This window comes from Lepidothrix coronata, unplaced genomic scaffold (assembly GCF_001604755.1).
Source record: "Lepidothrix coronata isolate B3197 unplaced genomic scaffold, Lepidothrix_coronata-1.0 Scaffold101, whole genome shotgun sequence".
Classification (NCBI taxonomy): domain Eukaryota; kingdom Metazoa; phylum Chordata; class Aves; order Passeriformes; family Pipridae; genus Lepidothrix; species Lepidothrix coronata.
The window spans coordinates 721777-743606 of record NW_016690281.1 but is presented as its reverse complement, the minus strand read 5'-3'; the positions used below and the strand labels follow the sequence as shown (position 1 = coordinate 743606).

Sequence of the window (21830 nt, the reverse complement as noted above, 5' to 3'; positions counted from 1 at the left end):
TCCAGAATGGGAGATGATGAGTCACTGTCAAAATGTAGATTTTTTTTTTTTGATTTTTTTTTTTTCCCTTTTAGCACCACTGAGGGAGTGAAGTCCCTGTGCCACGCGCCGATCGCTGGCACCTCGCGGGCTGGAGCTGGCGGGAGCTCCCAGCCCTCCCCTGGCGCGAGTGCCAGGCTGTGCCCGCGGTGTCCCCCGTGGGGATGCCCGTCAGGGGCATTTGCTGCTCCCCACACCCTGCTGAGCTGTCGGGAGGCACGGGGGGCTCAGTTCTTCCCCCCGTGTGTGTCCAGGCGTGTGCTCGCGCTGGCCTTGGCGTCCGACCGGCACAGCGGAGCCACCTCTGCCGCCTCCTCGCTCTTGCACTCCTTTCATCTGACTTGGGTTTTTTCCACTGTTATTTTTTTTTTTTTTACAAAAACAGGAAAAAAGTCCTTCAGAACAAGCATATCTGTGTAGGTGCCTCTGCTCAGCCACAAACCACCACCGCAGAGAGGGGGAGAGGGTGTGAAGTGAGATGGAGCCAGATTACGCCGGTGCCGCAGTGGGAAGCTGGTGTGGGGCTGCCGGGGCGATGGGGATGTGCTGCAGGAGAACTCAGTCCTGAGGAGGAGGATTCCTCCCACTGCCAGGTGCTGGGGAGCCCAGCACCCATCCCGACATGGGGAGACCCTGGCTAGAGAGTAGTGCAGAGCTGGGGCTTTTGTTGAATGAACACACAGGTTTTGCCTTAATTCAGCCACTCTCCAGGAGAGTTGAGGCCAGCAGATGCTTGTGTGAGGAGGCAGGTGACAGTAACAGTCTGAGGAGTCACAGATGATGGCCAGGACAGGTCCCTCACCTGGCTCCCCGAGTCTTCCCTGCCCTGGGGGTTAGCACCTCTTGTCTTTGGCTCCAGCAACAATTCCAGCTGTGTTGCTCTGAGCTGTAGGTCAGGGGTCTGTAGCCATCCCACCAGCCTTCCCTGATGCTTTTCTAAGCTGCTGTGTGTCTTTGAAATTGGGCTGTGTTGAAAATTCAGCAATGCAGGAGGCAAAAAAGGTGCTGGGGGGGTTACTGGGACCCCCACAACTCTTCCCAGGGGACAGGAGCTGCTCGATGCCACCCACTGAGCCCTTCACAGTGGCCACTGGGTGCTGGCCATGGCTAACAAAGACTCAAAACCCCAAGGCTCTGCAATCTCACACCAGGGACCTTGGGCAAAGAGCCTCAGGATTCCTTGCAGAGCCTGGAGCTGGGGAAGGGAAGGAACACAGATGAATTTCTTTCCATCTCTCCAAGCATCTGGGAGGTGGGTGGGAGGTAAAAAAAGATGAGCCCTGAAGTTTTAATTCCTTGGAGATATTTAGGTATCTTGCTCTTGTTACTCAGGGAGTGCAGAGCCTGAGCATCTCTGGGATGTGCCACAGGCTCCTACCCCAGCACTTCCCAGCTCAGCTCCGACCTCTGGTTCTCCAAAATATTATTTTTCAGAGAACTTAGATCACAATGACTGCCATTGCCTCCAAATGGGTTTGGTGTAATGTAGTGTCTTTAGGAAGGCCATTACTGGAAACCACAACTTGGGAGATAACTCACTTGGATTTATTGGGAGGAGTAGAGAGCTGAGGGCTAGAATGTGACCTTGACTCCCCCTGGCTGAGCCAGAATTAGGGAAGCAAGGAATTTTGTTCTCATTTAAGAGCGGTCTTAGCTCATCCTCCCCAGCTCGAGTCTTCCTTTGCACACACTAGTAACACCCAGAATGGTCCCTGAAAAACTGTTCCACTGGATGAAAAGTAATGAGATTTTAACGCCGTAACTGGAGCTCTTTAGTCTTCTGGCTCGCTGGGCTGGGATCGATATTCTTGGCCATATTTACACCACCGTACTTCCCTTGCAACCCCCTCCCTGTTCCCCCGGCCCTCTCTGGGGAAAAGGGCTCTGAGAGGAAAACGACCTGAGATCAAATCAATTAATTGCCTCTGCATGCGCCGATAACCGCGGGGCCGGGAGCTCAGTGCAGGCAGCCAAACACGAGTGAGCAGAGCAGGGGAACCACAACGCCCTGCCCTGGGCCCTGGGGGGAGCGGGGGCTCCGGGGGCAGCCACCACTCACATTATCCAACGTGCACTTGGTGGAGCTCCCAGCTGGGGGGATGAAAGGATCGAAGGATTCTGCGGAGTATGGGATGCAAAGAGCCCTGTGGGTGGGGCAGGAGGGGAAGGGATGCCTGTAGAAACCAGTGACTGCAGAGTGTGCTGGACGAGGCCATCGCTTCCAAATTGAATCTGGTGTCACCTAAAGACAGGGCTCACTGCAGGGAGCCTGGAGCTGCTGGGCAGGGACACGCTGCAGGTACCACACAGCCCACGGTCCCACTGCTGACACGTACAACGTGCCCTAGAAGATTTCCCAGCTGGAGAGGGCTTCCCTGCCATGCCTGCAGGTTCTCAGGGCACCCCTGGGTTAAAGTGAGACCATTGCATGAAAAGTTTGATCTGCAGCTGGGTGAAGGTGGGGCAAAGCATGGGTGGATGTGCTCTGCTCCTGGCCAGGGGTGTGTAGCTGCTGTGAAGGGTGAGGAGAGAGGTAGCAGCCAACTGGTGGCAGAGGTGGGGTTGCTCGCACTAACCCTGCCATGACCAGGTATCCCTGGCACCCCAAAAGGTGAGGGCCAGGGAGAGGCAGAGCAGGAGACCCCAACTGGGGCTTGGTAGTCTCAGCTCCTGATCGAGCTCCTCCAGCTGCTCCTCTCTCTGGAGCAGCTCAGTTGTCCGTGTGGAAGATGCTGCAGGGGAGTCAGAAGGTGCTCTGGCTTCATGGTGGAGGTTCTAATGTAGCCTGGGCAGGCTGTGCAGTGCCACAGCACACAGTAAGTGTTTGAAGAACACGCTTGTCCCTGTGCCACCATGAGTGTCTTGGTGGTAGAGAGCACAGCTCATCCCCAGTGCTCCTCTTCCCACCCGCCCTGCCTGGCTCACCCAGGCACTTACTCTGGTGATGTTGCTGATCTGTTCGCTGACTTGTTCAGGCTCAAAGTGCCACCTCAAGGGCTGTGCCTCTCTCCCTGGACATGGCAGCATCATTTCTCACTGCCAACGTGTCCATGTTGGCCACAGGAGAGCACTGAGGCAGTGGTGGGTTGTGCAACTGCAGATGCTTTTCTGGAAAAGAAAACAGGGATGTAAAATGGAAGAGCTGTGGAATGTGGCAAAGGATTACGTTGCAGGCTTTGGGGCTGGCACATCTCCAGCTGATTCAGAACATTGTTCTTGTGTCTCCTTGCTGGTGCCTGTTGGCCAGGAACCATCCCAGCCTGTCTGTGGGTCTGGGGGAGCCCAGCACGTGTCCTTGCATGAGCAAGCCGAGCTTGTCAACCTGCTGGATGCACTCGGGGGTTCTGGAGCAGAACCCAGCTGGGAGATGGGACGGGCAGGTGTAGTTCCTCTGTGCTGCCCGGTGCCGGGGCGGGCCAAGGGAGTCAGCAGGTCGGGATCCCTGCACAGCCCCGGGCTCGGAGCAGAGCCGGCTGCTGCCGTGCTGGGCTCCAGCAGGGAAGTGTGGAGATCAGCCAAGCTGCCTAATTGGGATTCATACTAATAGGGAGAGGAAATTAGGCAGATCCAGCACCGAGACAGCCGAGCAGGGAGTGAGTCCCGGCGGCAGCGGTGCCTGCACTGGCGCTCGCCCGGCAGATGAACCAACCCCGGGGTGTGATTCACTCTCACAGCCTGGGGCTGCAGCACAGGCACGGCCAGCGCCTGGGAAAGGACTCGGGAGCAGGTTGGGATGTGCTGGAACCACCAGCCTGGTGTGCTCCCAGCTGAGAGAGGGGTCTGACTGCTGTCAGCATGGGGAGAGGTGTCTGGGGTGGGAGGCAGCAGCCCCCAGGACCAGCGTGAGCCACACTGGTGCCGTGCCCAGGGCTGTGCCCACCACTGGATCCACACCTGGGGCTGGCGAGGTGTGCCCAGGCGAGGTGTGAGCAGGGGCTGAGGCTGCAAGTGCCCAGAGCAAGTGGCTGAGCCATAACTGAGCCAGGACATATCCCAGTGAGACAGCTTCCCAGTGAGACAGTGTCCCAGTGAGTCCTGCTCTGGCCAGCACTGGAGCAGGGCATCCTCTGCCTGAGCTCACAGCTGTGGCCTTGGATCTGGCAGGGTCAGAGGCAGCCAGGAGCAGTGATCCAGGAGCAGGTAATCTGGCATCATTGCTGCCTCGAGTTCTTGCTAAGGAAATGTGGACAGAGCAGGAGACTCCAGAAACTGAGGACCTGGACAAAATCCACTTCTTTGCTGTCCATGATGTGGTATTGCTGCTGTAACCCAGGCCCAGCTATAAAGCTGGGAGAGGAATACCTGGAATTTCATCTGCCATCACTAGGGGATGGGGAGCTGATGGCTGAGCATGTGCCATGTAGCCCAGCTGACCCTGAGCAGCTGCTTCATCCACCCCCGGAGCCATTTCCAGCCACAGCTCCCTGAGGCAGGACTCTATCCTCAGGGAGCATTTTGGAGGTCAGAGGGGGCTTTTTGGGATTTCAGCCTTGTTGTGGTATGTGTTTGGAGGCTGAAGTTGTGTGTCAGGTGGCTCAGCATTGTCATGGCAACGAGCATCAGTTGATGAACAGAGGGAATAAAGGAGCCAAAATAAATGTCAGAGCGTGAGATAGTTGCAGTGGAGCTGGGGCTGCCCCCCTGCCCACTCCCTCCCCCTGGGCGGTCGGGCACGTTGCCCTGCCTGTGCCCACTCAGAGCAGGGTTCGGTTGGTGCAGCCCCACTCTGGCAGTGCCTGATGGCTGGAGAGCAAAGGGACATGTAGGGGGTGACTGTGGGGTGAGTGGGGCAGAGCCTGCTGGCTCTGGATACCGGGAGAACGTGGGTGGAAACCAAAAGCCGAGAGGAAGAGGAGGCTGGGGCTGTGCTGTGCAGCTGGTGTGTCCTCGCCGTGCCCAGTGCATCCCCTTCTCCCAGAGTTCCCAAAGCAACGGGAGCAGGCGGTTCTCCCTCGGATGCCGTGTCTCCCTCTGGATGACAGCTTGCCTCCTCCAGAGCTTCATCTCCAAGCTTTAATTGATGCCTGTCACGACGCTCAGCTCTTCTGAGTGCAGCCCGAGAGCGTGCAGGACACTGTGAGGGTGGGCTTCTCCTGCCTGGAGCCCTGTCCTCTGGGGACACGTCTTTCCTGGTCCCATGGGAGAGGGGACAGAGCCAGCATGACCTGACCACGTTCTCCAGTGCCACTGTGATGAGGGGGCTCCCCTTTCTCTAGGAAGATGCTGCAGTTCCTCTCACCTCACCTTGCCCCTCTAGAGGAGTCCTAGGCTGTGCCTCAGTTTCCCCATTTAAAACACCCAGGCCTCTGGGCTGCTGCACATCCTGCAGAGCTCCAGCCAGTGCAGGGAGGTCTGAGTGTTTCCTGGCTTGTGTGTTCCCAGGAACCTTCCGAGGAGTGTGCAAGAAAATCGACCACTTCCCTGAGGATGCAGACTACGAGCAAGACACGGCCGAGTATCTCCTCCGTGAGTTCTGCTTCCCCACAGTGCACATTCCCTGGGCACCCCCTAGCCCCCCCTGCAGGGCACCCCCATCCCAGTCCCCCAGCCTCACCCAGCAGGTCCCCCCAACCTGCTGGCAGGAGGCTGATGGGTCACAGCCCCCCTGGCTGCCCGTGCAGCAGCAGTGACCCTCAGGTTACCCGACACAGCCACGTGTCAGTGGCACATTTGTCTGGCACTTGCCGTCCCCATGGCCAGTCCCAGGAGCTGCTGCATGACCTGAGCTTGTTGGGGTCCCCCCAGAGGGGACTGGGACCCCGTGTATCTGTGGTGCAGCACTACAGGGGTTCGTATTCATGCTCTGTTCTTGGTGGTGTCCCTGTTCCCAGAGTCTCCAGCCAGGCTGGATTTGCCGGGAGAGCACAATGAGCATCTGCCACGTGCTCTGCAGTGGCAGCCAAGTGCAGGGAGACAGAGGAAAATCAAACTGGCAGCTCTCCTGGGAAAAGCAGGTTCTCCTGTCTCTGGTGTGAGCAAACCCTCAGGGCAGAACCACACAGAGAGTCACAGAATCCTGGAATGGCCTGGGTTGGAAGGGACCTTAGTATTTAAATATTATCTAGTCCTACCTCCCTGCCACAGGCAGGGACACCTTCCACTAGCCCAGGTCACTCCAAGCCCTGTCCAACCTGGCCTTGGATGCTTCCAGGAGTGGGGCAGCCACAGCTTCTCTGGGCAACCTGTGCCAGGGCCTCCCCACCCTCACAGGGAGGGATTTCTTCCTTATATCTAACCTAAATTTCCCCTTTCAGGGGACAAGATGGGGACCCCTGAGGCTGGGTGAGGTTGACCCCCCAGAGTAGGGGCACAGTCCCTTCAGTGCTCTGCAGACACGTGTGTGAATGCACTGGGTCACCTGGTGACAGAGCCTGGACACAAATGACACGCCCCAAAGTGCAAAGCCACACGGGCAAGGACTGCCCAGCCCGTCAGCAGCCACATACGTGTGTGACAGGCTGTGGAACCTGCACAGCTGAGGGTTCATTCCAACACCTGTGTTTCCAAACAAGAACATATGGCAGCAGGAGCACGTGGCAGCCTTGGAGGCGGTGGCAGCCCTGGGTGCTCTCTGAGCCCCTGGGGCTGGGAGGAATCCCAGGAGAAGGGCCCTGTGCCCAGTGCCCAGTGCTCAGCCCCAATCCCCCGCCTGACCCAGCTGCCATTCAGCCAGATGTTGCTCTGAACTCCCCAGTTTCTACAGCTCTGCTCACCAAGCAGAGAGGGGAGGGGTTTTGATGGAATAGGTTTGCAGTTTTAGGAGATTAGCATTGAAATTCTCCCACCCCCTCCCACATTTAAAGTAAAAAGTCTATTTTAAAGCCCCCAGAGTGGCATTTTAATGGGGCCTCTCTGTATTTCTGTGCTTTAATAACAGCCCTAATCGAGGGATGAGAGCCCAAACCAAGGCACAGTGTATTTTTGGTGCAGCAGGTAGTGATTTGCTGTATTCATTACTCTCTACTGTCATTTTGGAAGCTGATCAGTTCAGGAAAGACCTTTCTTTGTGTAGGGCCTGGTCAGTGACCCCCAAGCATGCAGAGACTGACGCTGCCAGAGCTGATCCTGTGGGATGGAGCCCAGTGCCATGGTCACGGCATTGTGCTGGGCTCCAGGGGCTCTCTGTTCGTTTTGAAAGTGTTCCTCTTCTACACCAGAAAATTACTTTTTGTTGAACTTGAGGTGTATTAGTTTGCAAATTTTGGCTTTCAAAGCAGCTGTGACAGTTTGGGCCCTACAGGAAAGGTTTCTGACCCTGTGGTTGGCAGTTCCTCCCCAGCCTGGTGAGATCTGTGTGGTTTCTGCCACCCCAGACTCCAGAGGCACATCCACAGCTGAAACCTGTGGGTGGTGTGTTTGGTAATGGGAAGGTAAATTGCTGGTGCTGAGTGTGTGACAAGGCTGGAAAAAATAGCCTGGGAGGTGGGGGGAAAAGAAATTCAGGGATTAAGCTGTTCTTGTGGCTGGAATCACGGGGCCTGCAGGGCTGGTGTTGGGATCTGGAGCAATAGAGATACTGGGAAGAAATTCTCCCCTGTGAGGGCAGTGAGGCCCTGGCACAGGTTGCCCAGAGAAGCTGTGGCTGCCCCATCCCTGGAAGTGTCCAAGGCCAGGTTGGACGGGGCTTGGAGCAACCTGGGCTAGTGGAAGGTGTCCCTGCCCATGGCAGGGGATGGGATGATTTCCAAAGTCCCTTCCAACCCAAACCATTCCAGGATTCCATGACAAGCAGAGGATGCATAGTGGGGACTTGTGCTGGGTCTCCCCACCCTCCTGGCAGCCCCAAACATGCCCTGCACTGCTCCCTCCTGGGTGCAGGCATTGGAGGGGAGGTGTTGGCAGCTCCCGCCCCAGGAGCTGATCCTGCCCTGCTCCCTGTCCCACAGGTGCGGTGAGAGCATCCAGTGTCTTCCCCATCCTCAGTGTGGGGCTGCTGTTCTTCGGGGGCCTGTGTGTGGCCGCCAGCGAGTTCTACAAGAGCAAACACAACGTCATCCTCAGCGCCGGCATCTTCTTCGTCTCCGCAGGTAGGAGCTGCCGGGGGGCTCTGCCAGCCTGGGGGGACAGGGGCGACTGAGAGACGGGGCGTGGGTCCTTCCAGGCCATCCACACAGATTCTGGGGTTTGTGAGCTGTCCCATCCAGGTGGGAAAATCCCCACTGCAGGGATAAACCATCAGGGGTCTGTGGCCTTGGTCACCGTGCTGGACAGCACTTCAAGCGTCCACCCTGCTCTGTGCCAAGCAGGATCCGTGCAGGTGCTGCAGCCTGGGAAGGGTGGCAGCTGTCCCACTGGGGGATTACCCGGCCCCTAGACAGGTCTCGGGGGGCCCTGTCGGTCAGCGGGCACTGTGCTGGCAGCAGCAGGACCAGGCAGAGGGGCTGCCGCAGTCCTACATGGAAATCACTCTCTGGAGAGGCTGTTCCTGCTGGATTACTCATTTCTCTGTGCTGTTCCCCAACACTTCCCCTGATTATCGTGTGACAATGTCTTTGTCTCAAGAAACTGCTCTATTTTGTGTTTTTCTTCTCCCCACAAAGAGACAAATGACTCTCCCTCCTTGGCTGGCAGGAGCTGCTGATGCAGATGAGAAAACAGCAGAGAGAACATAATCGATTCATTAAGTAAATCCGGGAATGCACCAGCCACTCCCCAGCCCTGCAGCACAGCCCCACTGGCTGCTGGCAGGGCACAAACTGCCCCCATCTCAAATAAAACCTCCAAGCTCCAGCAGAAATGGAAAGACCTGGAGCCATTCCAGCTTCCCTGTGCTCCCACAGGTCATTGCAAGCTGGGGTTTGTGCTGGAGGGATCCTTTTGTGCCCCTTGGGATGTCTCTGCTCAGGCCACAGACCGGGCTCCTGTGGTTCTGCTCAGCAAAGCAAAGCACAACGAGCTCTTGAAATGTCCTTTTTCTAAACAAAATAGTGGTTGTTCCTTCTAACCTTCCAATATCCAGGAATATACAGATATACTCGGTGTATGTAGTTATACTGGGATAGCAGAGGTCTGTGAGGGGGTTTGGCCCCAGTGTGCTGGCAGAGGGGTTGGTGTCCCATGGGGGCACATCCTCCCATCCCGCTCCTGCCATTCAGGTGAGCGCCTGTCCTTCGTCCTCCCCTGCAGGTCTCAGCAACATCATCGGGATCATAGTCTACATCTCGGCCAACGCGGGGGACCCGGGGCAGAGCGACTCCAAGAAGAGCTACTCCTACGGCTGGTCCTTCTACTTCGGAGCCCTGTCCTTCATCATCGCTGAGATGGTGGGGGTGATTGCTGTGCACATGTACATCGAGAAGCACCGCCAGATCCGCGCCAGGTCCCACTCAGAGCTGCTGAAGAAGTCGGCTTTCACCCGCCTCCCCCCCTACAGGTACCGCTTCCGCCGGCGGTCCAGCTCCCGCTCCACCGAGCCCCGCTCCCGGGACATGTCACCCATCAGCAAGGGGTTCAGCACCATCCCCTCCACCGACATCTCCATGTTCACCCTCTCCAGGGATCCCTCCAAGGTCACCATGGGGACACTGCTTAACTCGGAGCGGGACCACGGTTTTTTACAGGTCCATAACTCCATCCCCAAAGAGTTCAAGGAGTCTTTGCACAACAACCCGGCCAACAGACGAACCACGCCGGTCTGAGGCGGGCAGGGCCGTGGGCAGGCTGCATGGCATCACCCTCGTGATGGTGTAACCCGTGAAACCCCGTTTTTAAGGACAAACCCAGAGGCTCCCCAAGCCCCTGCCTGCGGGGCTGGTTTTTCACTCCTGGAAAAGCCACCGGCCGGGCCAGGTGGCTGCGGCCGCGGGGGAACGGGACCCCCGGTGGGGAGGGGACAGGGCCGTGCTGGGACCCTGGCCCTGGCGCCCTGCAGACTGAGTGGGGTTCCAACCCCCCGGGACAGCGGCTTCCCGAGGTCTCCATCGTTCGTGTGATCATAACCGCAGTGTTCCCGTAGCTGTGTGTCCATGGAAATGCTGGCGATAGCCCTGTCCGTGAGAACCCTTAACCCGGTAGTTACACTTAAGTGGAATCGCCTGGAAGTCCGGAGCTGGAAGCACTGAGTTGGTGCCGGAGCGATGCTCGTGTTCCAAACCCCCTTCCCTGTCGTGCTGGACGGAGTGCTCGGGCTGGGTTCCTCTATGGCGTTTCGTGCATGCATTAAATAGCTTGGAATTCAATTTTGTCATGTCGGGTTGGAAGAAACATCCTTTTGCAATTTTCTGTGGTCTTGAAAGGGCTTTTTTCCTTCCTGCCTTCCTTCCTGCCTTCCTGCTTTCCTGCCTTCCTTTCTTCCTTCCTTCCTGCCTTTCTTCCTTTCTTCCTTCCCATGAAAGGACTCAGGAGCAGAATTTCTCCAGTGACTGGTAGCAAGTATCCAGCGTTTAATTCAACTCTAATGTTGCAAGAAAATGAATTAATTCCCTGCAGTTGATACACAGCAGTCAGAGATGACTGTCTGGGCACAGCCAAGGAGGCAGAGTGTGATCGTGGTGCTGCGGGAGCAGCTGGGGCCGGCTGGGCTGCGGCCGCACGCGGATGGGGGGATTCCCTAATGGCTGGGAGATCCGTGAGAAAAACAACAATAAAATAGTCCAGTTTGGCAAGTTCCTTGGCTGCATAGGTCACACTGACCCTGCTGTGGGCACTGGAGGAGCGCGCGCCGTGGCTGGCAGGGAGGAGGGAGGTCAGTCTGGGAGTGCCAGGGCACATGTGAGCAGGTGGAGGTTTGGCTTTAAACTCTCCCACTGGACCAGAGCTTGTCTAAATGGAGGCAATTTTGAAGCAGCTGGTCTGTGATGATGTGTCACTTAATTGAAATCTTATTTAATGTTCTGACAGAAGTGATGGATTCCCACGAGGTCCCCGGGGGTGATTTGGGGGCAGCGAGGCTCCCGTTTACTCTGCTCTTCACAGAAGGGAAACATCTGGTGCCTGGTGTGTGTGTCTTTGAGCAGCCCTGCCCTGGGTCTCCCACCCAAAGTAAGAGTGTGGCTGGTCACGGGTCACATCCTAATTCCATCTGGGAATAACGGTCGGGTCACTGTGGGAAACCTGGCACAGGAGCTTTGCTGGAGTGAAATCCTTCCTGGAGCTCTGCAAACGGCCCCAGGCAGGGCCATCTGCCCCTCAGCACAGGGCTGCAGGCACGTTCTTCATAGAATCCCAGAATGGGTTGGAAGGGACCTTAAAGCCCACCCAGTCCCACCCCCAGCCATGGGCAGGGACACCTTCCACTGGCCCAGGTTGCTCCAAGCCCCGTCCAACCTGGCCTTGGACACTTCCAGGGATGGGGCAGCCACAGCTTCACTGGGCAGCCTGTGCCAGGGCCTCCCCACCCTCATAGGGAAGAGTTTCATCTGCCTCCCCCTTATTTGCTGTTATTTTGAAGGGGGTTGTTCTGAGAAGGCTGATTCAGATGATAATTAGGCCTCTTAATTGCCTGTCGTTGCTGATTGCATGTGTTAAAAACAGTCAAGGAAGAGTAGCACCCGGATCTTAGGGCAATATTTAAAAACAAAGTAGTGAAAGGGCTGGAAGCACAAAACATGGAATAGAACAGAGTGGAGCAGTTCAGCTGGGAGGGACCTGCACTGACCCTCTCAAACTGCCCGACCAAAAGCTAAACCATGGCCTTAAGGGCACTGCCCAAATGCCTCTTCAGCCCTGTCAGGCGTGGGGCACTGACCCCTGCCCAGGCAGGGAGCGAGGCCCCCGTGGGCACAGAGGAGTGGGGTCAGTGCCGGCCCCGCTCTCCCAGCACGGCTGGGCCGTTTGTTTGTGGAGGCAGAGCAGCCTGTGATTGAAGGTGTTTACTGCCACGTGTAATATCTTTCCTTTGTGCCCATGTCTTTCCCCTGGAAGAGAAAATCAATACCCGGGCTAAATCTGGAGGCTTCAATATTTCTCAGAGAAGTGCAAATCAATATGGATTTCTTAACAAGTTTAATTTCAATACCTGAAAGTGCACATTCTGCCTATTTCCTGACCTTTCCAATCCTCAGGGGAAGAAGATTAAAAAGATTTGTTCAAATTCAACGAATTGAATCAGCAAATGCCCCATTACCTTGTTTTCTTTCCGCCAGCCCTTGATAAACAGTATGATAGCCCATCGTCTGTGCGGGGCTGCCGGCGCCGTTCCCAACGCCAGCCACGCCAACCCGCCGGCGAGGGCAGGCCGGGCACAGATCCCCATGGCAGTGCCTGGAGTCGCCTTCACCGCGGGCAGGACAGCCCAGGTGGTGACAAAGGAGCCCGGTGTCATGTGCAGATACAGCTTCTCGGAGTGCCAGCAGACCCACATCCCACCAGCAAGCCCGATCCTCCCCTTGCTCCCGAGCAGGCTGATTTATGGTGCTGCAGTGCTCTATATTTATCCTACAATGGCTTTGTGCAGTGTTAGATCATCGTGGGAGCACTGTAAACACTGCAAAATGAACATGAGCGTGTGGGCTCTTCTGGCCAGAGAAGAAGACTTTGGGTGATTCAGTCTTTGCCCTTGGAACGATCCCACAGACAGGAGGAACCGGGACCATCCATCCCAGATGGCACCACAGCAATCATGCCTGCTGAGGTCGGTATCTGTTGTGTCAGTGCCAGGCACAGCAGTGGCCCCACCGTGGGTCACTCACAGCTCCCCAGGGGTGAAACAGGACTCGGCATGGCGGGGACACACGGCTGGGGGCTGCCCCGGGGGGCTGGGACCGGCCCTGCGGACACAGAGGGACCCAGCCACAGCCGTGGGAACTGGGGATGGCTCCCAGTCGTGGCTGGGGCGCTGCTTTGCTGGTGCCTGTGGGCTGCCTTTCCGTTTGCCTCCCAAGGGAGGTTTTAATTGCTGTGTTGGTGCTGTGATGACAAGCCTGGCGGGGAAGCGCTGTCAGCCCGCAGGAGCTGGCACTGGCACAGAGCCCACGGAGGGGAGATGGCAGCTGGGTCCTGGCTGCAGCACAGAGCTCTGCTTTTCACCCTTCCTCCCCTAATTCCACACCACATCAGGACAAGCACACAGCCCTCACCATGGTTTGCTGCAAAGGAGGCTCCCCAGTCCCTATTCCTGCAGAGCTTTGGCTGTTCCTTCCTTGGCATCATTCTTTGTCCTTTCTGGCTTTGATTTTTGGGGTGGTTTTTTTTTAGTGTTTGCCATAGTTTGTGAGAGCCTGGGTAAGGCCAAGTGATTTATATCGTGTGTTTATTATTTACTTGATGGACAGTAATGGCTTCTGTGGTGCTATTACTGTATGTCATCTAAATCCAAATGCTGAGGTGCTGTAAAGGGCAGCCTTTCACTTGGGGCTGGAATAGCTTCTCCGGCATCGTTATCCTCTGCCACGAGTGCCTGCACACCCATAAATCTCCGACCGACCCAGCTCTCAATAGCCCCCCAGGAAATTTTCAACAAATAAGACTTTCACCTGCTCTTTGCTAATAAACTCCCGTCCCTTTGCCATTAACCTCCAGACAGTCACCAGAGGAGAAAATCCTCCTTGACCCCCTGAGCTGTGTTGGAGAAGGTCAGCAGGAGCTGGGCATGTTTGGGGAGGGGGGACTGGTGCTGTGTGGCCGTGGCTGCAGCTCTGGGGCTGCTCCAGAGCTGGGGGAGCTCTGATGGGTGCCCTGGGAAACAGTGATGCAGGTAAGTGCAATTAGCAATTAATCATTGCAGCTTCTCATTGTCTGCTCCCAGCCTTCCAGTACCTGAAGAAAGCCTACAAGAAAGATGGAGAGGAACTTTTTACAAGAGCATGTAGTGACAAGAGAAGGGAGAATGGCTTCAAACTGTCAGAGAGTAAGTTTAGATGGGATATTAGAAAATAATTCTTTCCTGTGAGGGTGGGGAGGCCCTGGCACAGGTTGCCCAGAGAAGCTGTGGCTGCCCCATCCCTGGAAGTGTTCAAGGCCAGATTGAACAGGGCTTGAAGCAACCTGGGCTACTGGAAGGTGTCCCTGCCGAGGTACTGCTCTCACTTTGCTGAATTAAAGTTTCAGCTTCTTTAATAACCTGCAGGTCCACTGGAAAACTGCAATGAGTGGCATCAAGAAGCAACTCGGTAAGTTTATTTTGATGAAATACAATAATTATCATGCTTAGCAGCTGTTGCTATTTAAAATAAGAAAAAACGGGGCTTGCATTGAAAATGTTTTGTAAACCATGTGCACCAACAATCTGTTCCAATGAAACCAGCCATTATGGAAACGGTATAATAGCAGGAGCTCATTATGGAAAGTTAAATTGCAAATCATATTTTGTTTCAAATGAGCTGGATGAATGCATAATTTGCCTCAAAGAAATAGTTTTGTAGTTCTGATCCTCCTGCCAAGAGCTGAAGCTCTCGGGCTGCAGCTGCCGGAGCGGCCTGATTGTCCATTTCAAACTGCAGGAAGTTTGGGTTTCAAAGGAAGATTTGAAGAGAGGAAAAGGGGAAAAAAAGTGAAGGAATAAAAGACAGAGCAGTGGGAGCGCTCGGTTGGTTTCCTATGTGTGATCCTGGTGCCTGTGGGGTGGGCAGGGTGTGTTTAAAGCAAACCAAGGCCCTGTGTGGTGCTGACCATGTGCTCCACTGGAGCTGGAGCCAGACCCCTTCTCTGTGAGCAGAGCCAGGGGCTCAGCCAGGGCCAGTTCCCATGGGATCTGCACTGCCAGCAGATGCTGCCAGCACGGCACAGCTCGGTGCTGCCTGCCTGGCTGGGAGCCACATGTGCCAGAGCATCGTCTCTGGGGCTGGGATCGGGGTCACCCTGTGCTCCCCAAAGGCACAGCACTGTGGGGGGCCCATGCAGACCCTGAGCTCTGCCAGCTCTGGCTTCGGCTGGAGTGTCACTGGAGAAGCCACACAGACAACTCACAGGTGACAAACCCCCGTTCCCACAGGACCTGCACGAGCAAGGCTGCCAGGACTGCAGCTCCCACTGCCTCAGGGCTTGTAGGCTCTGACTCGTGGTGCCCAGAGACCTGACCTACAAGTGGTGGCACGTGAGGTGCCACATGCACAGCTAATGGCATTTCCTTGTCGTGAGGGGGCCCCAGGGACGGGCAGTGGTAGCACAGGGGCAGTGGTGGCACAGGGGCTGTGGTGGCACAGGGGCAGTGGTGGCACAGGGGCAGTGGTGGCACAGGGGCAGTGGTGGCACAGGGGCAGTGGTGCCATTGGTGGGAAGTGATGGGCAGCTGCCAAGCCCTGCTCCCCTGCCATGGGGGGCCATGGCTAGCCCAGAAGCTGCCTGGCACCCCGCAGGACAGGCGGGGTGGGTGATTGTCCCTTCTGGCAGGGGCACACATCACAGCTGCTGTGCCCCAGGCACGAGGTCCTTTTGCCAGAGTCCCTCCCAGCTGTGGTGGCCCTGCAGGACGAAGGAGCCGCCCTTCTGCTCTCAGGCTGTGCCCAAGGCTCACCCTGGGCACTCTGGGGCTGCTCTGGTGCCCCTCGGCCCCGCTGCCGCATCCAGCCCAGCCCAGAGGCAGTTTCATTAAATATTAAACCCAGCAGCTGCAGCAGTGTTGGGGGGTGGGTAAAGACAGCAGAAGCAATTTGCAAGTAAAATGTGTTTATCTTAGGAAAGAAGTCCCGGAAAATTGTAATTAAAATGTTTATACAAAGGGCAGGATTTCACAGCCTGAGTCTTCAGAAACTTCCTTAGCAAAGCCAGTGGCACTGGTGAAGCTGTCACAGGAGAGATGGGAGCAGTGGCTCTGGGTGGTGCTGGAGACCCGGAATGGTGGTGGGATGGTGGAGAACCGTGTCCAGCATGCCTGGAGCAGCCCCATGAGCTCTGCAGGATGAAAGCCCTCACACATGCACTGTGCCCAGAGGATGCAGGAGGGTACCCATGGATTCAGGATGGCAGCAGAGAATGCAGGATGGCAGCAGTGGATGCAGCTCCTCCTTGGGTCACATCCCTGACAGGTACAACCAGGGTGGCCAGGATGGCTCCTGGGAAATCCCTGCTGGGCTCTTCCTTTCCCCAGCACCAACCCCATCCCCAGTCCTCTTGGGGTGTTTTTGTGCATTTCCAAGTTTATTTTTCCTCCAAGTAGGAACTTCCCTTGCAAAGCAGGTAATATGAAAACAGCTCCTGATTTGGGAGCTTGTAGATCACAGCCCCAAGCCCCCCTTTTTGCTGGTCCTGCAGCAGCAAGGTCTGGGCTGAGAGTCTGAATTTTAAATCCTCTTTCTATTTATTTTACAGTGATAACAAAAAAAAAATAAATAGAAGAAAGGCATTAAGCTGGCTCTGGGTGAGTGGAGAAGCCATAAATCACTCTCAGAGTGTGCACCAGAGGCTCTCACCTCAGGGTTCAAGTGCCTTTTAACCTCTCAGATCATGGAAACTCTGCAGCCAGTGCTGCTGAGCTCCAAAAGGTGCCTTTGGGGCAGTTTTTCTCACCCAAGGAAGAAGAGATGGAGCCAGTGCCCTGCACTGCTGCCCATGTCCCAGCCTGTCCCTTCAGCAGCCTGGCTGCAGCCTCTGCTGGCTCTTCTCCCATTCCTTGCCCTGATCAAGGAGTCAGGGGATCTCTGGGGTGCTGGAGCTGCCCTTGCCCTGGGTTAACTGAGGCTACCAGGATGTCAGGGCATAAAACCCAGCACAGAGAAAATTATACTAAACAACTGTGAAATAAATAATTTATTTCCTTATCTTCTATGTTTGGGATTGAAGGAAAAACCCCACAACTCCAGCAATTCAACTTTTCCTGCCAAGCCATGAAATGGCAGGCGGTTCATTAGCTTAGGTCATCACTGCTCGGAATGTAATCATCTTTAAAATGACAAAAAATGTAACCCCCCTGACCAGAGGTGGTCAAGGGCTCTGTACATCCAGCATTCCCCTTCTGGCACCCTGGGGTGTTCACCAGTCCCTGCTCTGCCTGGCCTGTGCCCAGCCCGGGGTGTTGTTGGATAAGTGCTCCCCACCCTGGGTGCCAGGGATGTCATTGAGCAGCCAGACCTGTCCTGGTGCTCCAACTTTTCCACCTGCCTTCTCCTGCCCTCTCCAGGTAAGCAGCTCTGAGAAGGGACTGGGAAGCAGGAGCCTTTCCTAGTAACACAACAAGGATTTGGAGCTGAAGGAGCAGCCACTGCCATGTTTTTACTGGGTCTTCAGAAAAAGTCAGAATCACAGAATCAGAGACTCTCAAACTGCTTTGTGTGGGAAGGGACCTTAAAAAGCCACCTCATTCCGCCCCCTGCCATGGGCAGGGACACCTCCCACTAGCCCAGGTTGCTCCAAGCCCCGTCCAACCTGGCCTTGGACACTTCCAGGGATGGGGCAGCCACAGCTTCTCTGGGCAACCTATGAAGTGTTGGTCAAGACCACGGGTGGATGGCATGGGCATGGGGTGAGCTGGGTGCTGGACCCTCCTGCTCTCAGTGATGGTGTGACCCCGTGCTGGAGACCACACAGAGCCCACAGGCTGGGCTGCTGGGGGAGGGTGTAGTCATGGGATGGAGAGGAGGGGTCAGGATGGAGAGGAAAGGTCAGGACAGCACCCACGAGGCTGCAAATCTGCCACTGCTCTGCACCTGCTCCACACTCAGTGGAGCCCATTAAATCTGTAGCTACACAAGGAATGCCCAAAACATGAAGTGAAATGAGTGTGAAATCTGCTTGCAGGGTTGGTCAGAGCTGCTGGACCCGGGCAGTGGGACAGTCAGGACTTGGAGGGGGCTCTGCCAAGGCTTTGTTGAATATTCATCTCTAGGAAATGGTTATTCATGAGCACAATGAAGATTATCGTTCTGAATTCCGAACAACTCAGCCCGTTTGATGTGGCGAGGCTCTTGCAATGCATTTGCATTAGAGAAAGCATTACTACTTTTGATGAGGAGAAGGATTACAGGAGAAATCTGCATAAATTTATTGGCAAATGTCATTTAGCTTGTGTCCGAGTGTAATTCATCACGGGGCTGCAGTGCAGCCTGGCTGACTCACACAGGGCCGGGGCTGCTCAGCAGACAGATAAACAGCCCTTGGGACAAAATTACCTCATTGATATGAAGTCACTATAGTTGCAGGTAAGTAGAGCCTGCTTGGGGCACATCCTCGGGGAACACCAGTCCTGGGGGCATGAGTGACGGGAAATGCCAATCCCGGGGGATGCTCAGTGCTCTTCCCCTGCCTGCTGAGCTTCTCCCAGCTCCACCCCTGTGCCACCAGCCTGCCCAGCACCACCACCCTCTCCCTCTGTCTCCAGCACTGTTGCTCTCCCCCGGCACAGAAACACTCCCAGGATTTATCCCAGCTGCTGCTCTGGATGTCGGGGACATCCCTGTGCTCCCACCTGCCCCCCCAGAAGCCCCCATAAGCTGCTGCTGGGAGCACCAAGGAACTGCAGCAACCCCCTCAGAAAGGGTTTCCTTGCAAAGCACCGGCTTTGTGCCCACAGGCCCCTTCAAGGCTCTGTCTGGGCTGCTGGCATTGTTGTATCCTTGATTAACTCTCCCCAGTGATGTGCTTACCCACAGCTTACCCACAGTGTCCAGCTGTGCCTTTGATCTCCTCGGATTTCCCTGTGTGATGTAAGGATGTTAAACATGTTGGCTTTGGATGTTGGCTGGGACAGGATGAGAACTTTCTGACAGGCAGCACCTGCCACAGCGTCTGTGACAAGCTCAGAGCTGGTCCTGCTAAGCCAGAACGTCAGTCCCAGCACTCAGCTGGAGCTGCATGTCCATGTCCACCGCCAAAGACACCAATGTGCTCATTCCCACAGCCCCAGCACCCACTCCCAGAGCCACCAGTCCCTTTTCCCACAGCCACCAGTGCCCATCCCCACAGTCCCAGTGGTGTTTTCTCATGATTCCAGCCTGGCAGAGGTGAAGGTCACTACAGCGACTGCCTGGAATGTGATAAATGTGATGGCATTGGATCTCCTGCACCATACCCACCCTGCCACTCTCCATAGGAGGAACATCCTGGGAGGATTGGGAGAGCAGCTCTGGGCAGGGATTAGGGAGCTGAATCTCAAGAACCAGCCAGTCTTTGGCTTTTTTTACTGAATTTTCCACAAATGCAACAAAATACACCCAAACTCTCTGCGCTGGGGAGGAGGGACTGGGCACATCTTCATCACACCTGCTCTGGGGTTCACAGTGTGACCTTGACAGTGTCCCTTCCTGAGCACTGGCAATTCCAGTCTGCTCTGAACTCCAGCCCTGGGAAGGCTGGGGGCTGATGCCAAACCCTGGCACCCCCAGCCTTGGGAACATCTCCCAGCTGTGGGATATCCATGTCTGCAGTGATTTCTGCTTCCACATGTCTCTCCAAGCAAGCAAACGCCTGTTCCATCCCAACTGTCTGATACGCCTTATCATCGTGTTAGCAATTAATATTAGCACGGTAGAAATTGCTAATTTGTGATATACAATAATTAGAATTCAATTTAATTGCTCTCAAACTCTGCATACAAATGTGGCTTCCACTCCCTGGGTTAGGGAGAACAACAGAGGAGGAGAACTCATCCTTGATGGCACGGGTGAAGCCAGCACAGCCCACTCGGGCTCAGGCAGCCTGAGCAGGGTATCCCACCCTCTGGGAAAAGCAGAACAGCATTGTCGGGTGCTGAGCCTGCTGCCAGGGCAGGTGCTGTGGGAGCACAGGTGGGCTGGATAGGGGCAGGCAGTACCCAGTGCTCACCTGTGCCTCCTTGCAGCAGAGGGTGGGGTTTTTCCTCCTGCCTGTGGGGCTTAGGTGAGGTTGGAAAGAGGGATGCTTCTCCTGGAAACAGCAGAGGCTTCATGAACCACCACAGGTACCAAAAAGAAATAAAAAAGAGGGAAGCAAAGAGGGTTTTCCAGTGTTTGGTGCCCCCCACACCTGTGTTGGTGCTGCCTCAGGCTGAGCTTGCAGTGGGTGCAGCAGAGGGTGAGGGCATAGCCAGGAGAGAGGGATGGGCAGAGGGAAGCATGTCCTGGAGGGGGGGACTCTGAAAGGCTCAAGGTACAAGGCAGGTACCAGCTGCACACAACTCCAGTGTGATGTTGTGGCTCCTGTGGGCCCTGGCTATCCACAGGGAAATACCAAAGTAATTCCCACAGGGAAGATGTTACCTCTGCACAACACCAGTCAAACCAGGAGCATCCTGAGGCCAGTGCTGGTGTCTCTGCTCCCAGCAAGGTGCTGAGAAGCTGCAGAGTCCTGGCAGGAGCTATGAGAGCTGCTCAAGGGCTGGAAGAGCTGCTCATGGGGTCAAAGTTAAAGAGGTGAGTCACAGAGGGGGTCAGAGATCTGTGGTCTCCAGACACTGTGTGGGAAGTTTCGGTGATTGATGGCACAAGCAGTTGTGTGACTGAGAGTGATTTGAGCTGGGAATAAAACACACATTTTAACAAAGGGAGAAATTAAAGTGGGAACAATTTACTATGGATGTGGAGAAGGTTTTAAAATGAAGCAGACAAATAATGCTGAATTTCAGCTTGCCCTTGCTGAGGGTGGTGTGCCAGGCACGGGGGGGGCCTGAGGGTCCTGCTTCTGGGGGTCTAGAGCTGTGTTGGGGGAGAGAGGAGTCCCCCAGTACCTCGGGGGAGAGGAGGAACAGGCAGTGTTCACCCACGGGTAAATGGTTTGGGGGGGCAGGAGCCCCCGGGACTGCTGAGCAGCGATTAAGAGAGCCCTGGCTCGGGTGGGGCTGGCTCCCCAAGGTGACACAGGGCTGGTGTGACAAGTGACCCCACAGCGTGTCCTGGAGCGCTCCCACCACGACCTCAGCTCACACGGATTTATTCCCAGTTCTGAGGAGCAGGCACAGAGCAGCAGTACCTGCACGGAGAGAGCTGGATGAGGCCTTATCTCCAAGGGATTAACGGCTGCTGGTGACTCACAATGGGGATGACTCAAAGACAGGCAGGATCCGGGGATAAAGTCAACCACAGTCCCATCACCAGCCAATTCCACAAAGTCAGCACCGTCTCCGGAGCGATTAGTGCAGCCGCGCGGGGAGCTGCGGAGGAGAACTGCTCTGTTCTGGCTCTCCACCTCCTGATCCCCGGCGTCTGCAGCCGGTGATAGCTGCTGTGTGCAGCCAGCCGGGCACGGCCGGGGTGGGAAGGGGGGACTCCAGGGGACAGGGAGAAGGGGCCTTTGATCCCTCTAATTAACTGTGATTTAAAATGTATTGAGCAGCTAAGAATGAGGAGGGAAGCCGGGGCTGCTTTGATGTGAGGGGGTGGAGGGATGTGGCCGAGAGGCTGCAGAGAGGGCAGAGATTAAGGAAGGCAGGAAAGGTTGGAGGCAAGGACCTGGAGCAGAAGGGGCTGAGGAGCGCCGGGGGGGATGGACACACTAGTGCTCCCACGGGAGAGTCCAGGGAGCTGGTGGCACTGGGACCGGCACAGGAGCTGCCAGCTGCCCGGGTGTGGTGCCCGGCAGCATTTGCTCTCCGTGGGCTCAGACACCACAGCACAGCCCTGACTGCTCCCAGCCCTGGGATCCACAGGCTCTGGGAGCACTCGAGGGGGACACTGGGACCAGCTGCACGTGTGGGGCTGCACTGGGCACGAACCGTCACTGATCTGGCTACTAGACACGACTGTGTGTTATCCAGGGGATGTTTCCTGCCCTTCTGAATAGAAACAACCACCCAAAACAGGCACCAGAGTTTTTCTCAGCTGTAGGGTTGTTAAGCCTGGAGAAGAGAAGGCTTCAGGAAGACCTCAGAGCCCCTTCCAGTGCCTAAAGGGGCTCCAAGAGAGCTGGAGAGGGACTTTGGGCAAGGGCCTGGAGGGACAGGACAAGGGGGAATGGCTTCCCACTGCTAGAGGGCAGGGTTAGATGGGATACTGGGGAGAAATTCTTGG

At 55.9% G+C, this 21830-nt stretch overlaps 1 protein-coding gene across 2 annotated transcripts in view; it reads left to right on the top strand.

Annotated features, from left to right (window-relative positions):
* Window positions 1-10643, top strand: part of CACNG3 (calcium voltage-gated channel auxiliary subunit gamma 3) — a 28207-nt gene extending 17564 nt beyond the window's left edge. For both annotated transcript variants that reach the window (XM_017823051.1, XM_017823050.1), the window contains 3 exons: window positions 5422-5505; window positions 7926-8066; window positions 9166-10643. In XM_017823051.1, coding sequence (XP_017678540.1) covers window positions 5422-5505; window positions 7926-8066; window positions 9166-9677 — 737 coding nt within the window. In that variant the 3' untranslated portion in view covers window positions 9678-10643. The remainder of the gene's footprint in view (window positions 1-5421; window positions 5506-7925; window positions 8067-9165) is intronic.
* Window positions 10644-21830: the final 11187 nt, after the last annotated feature.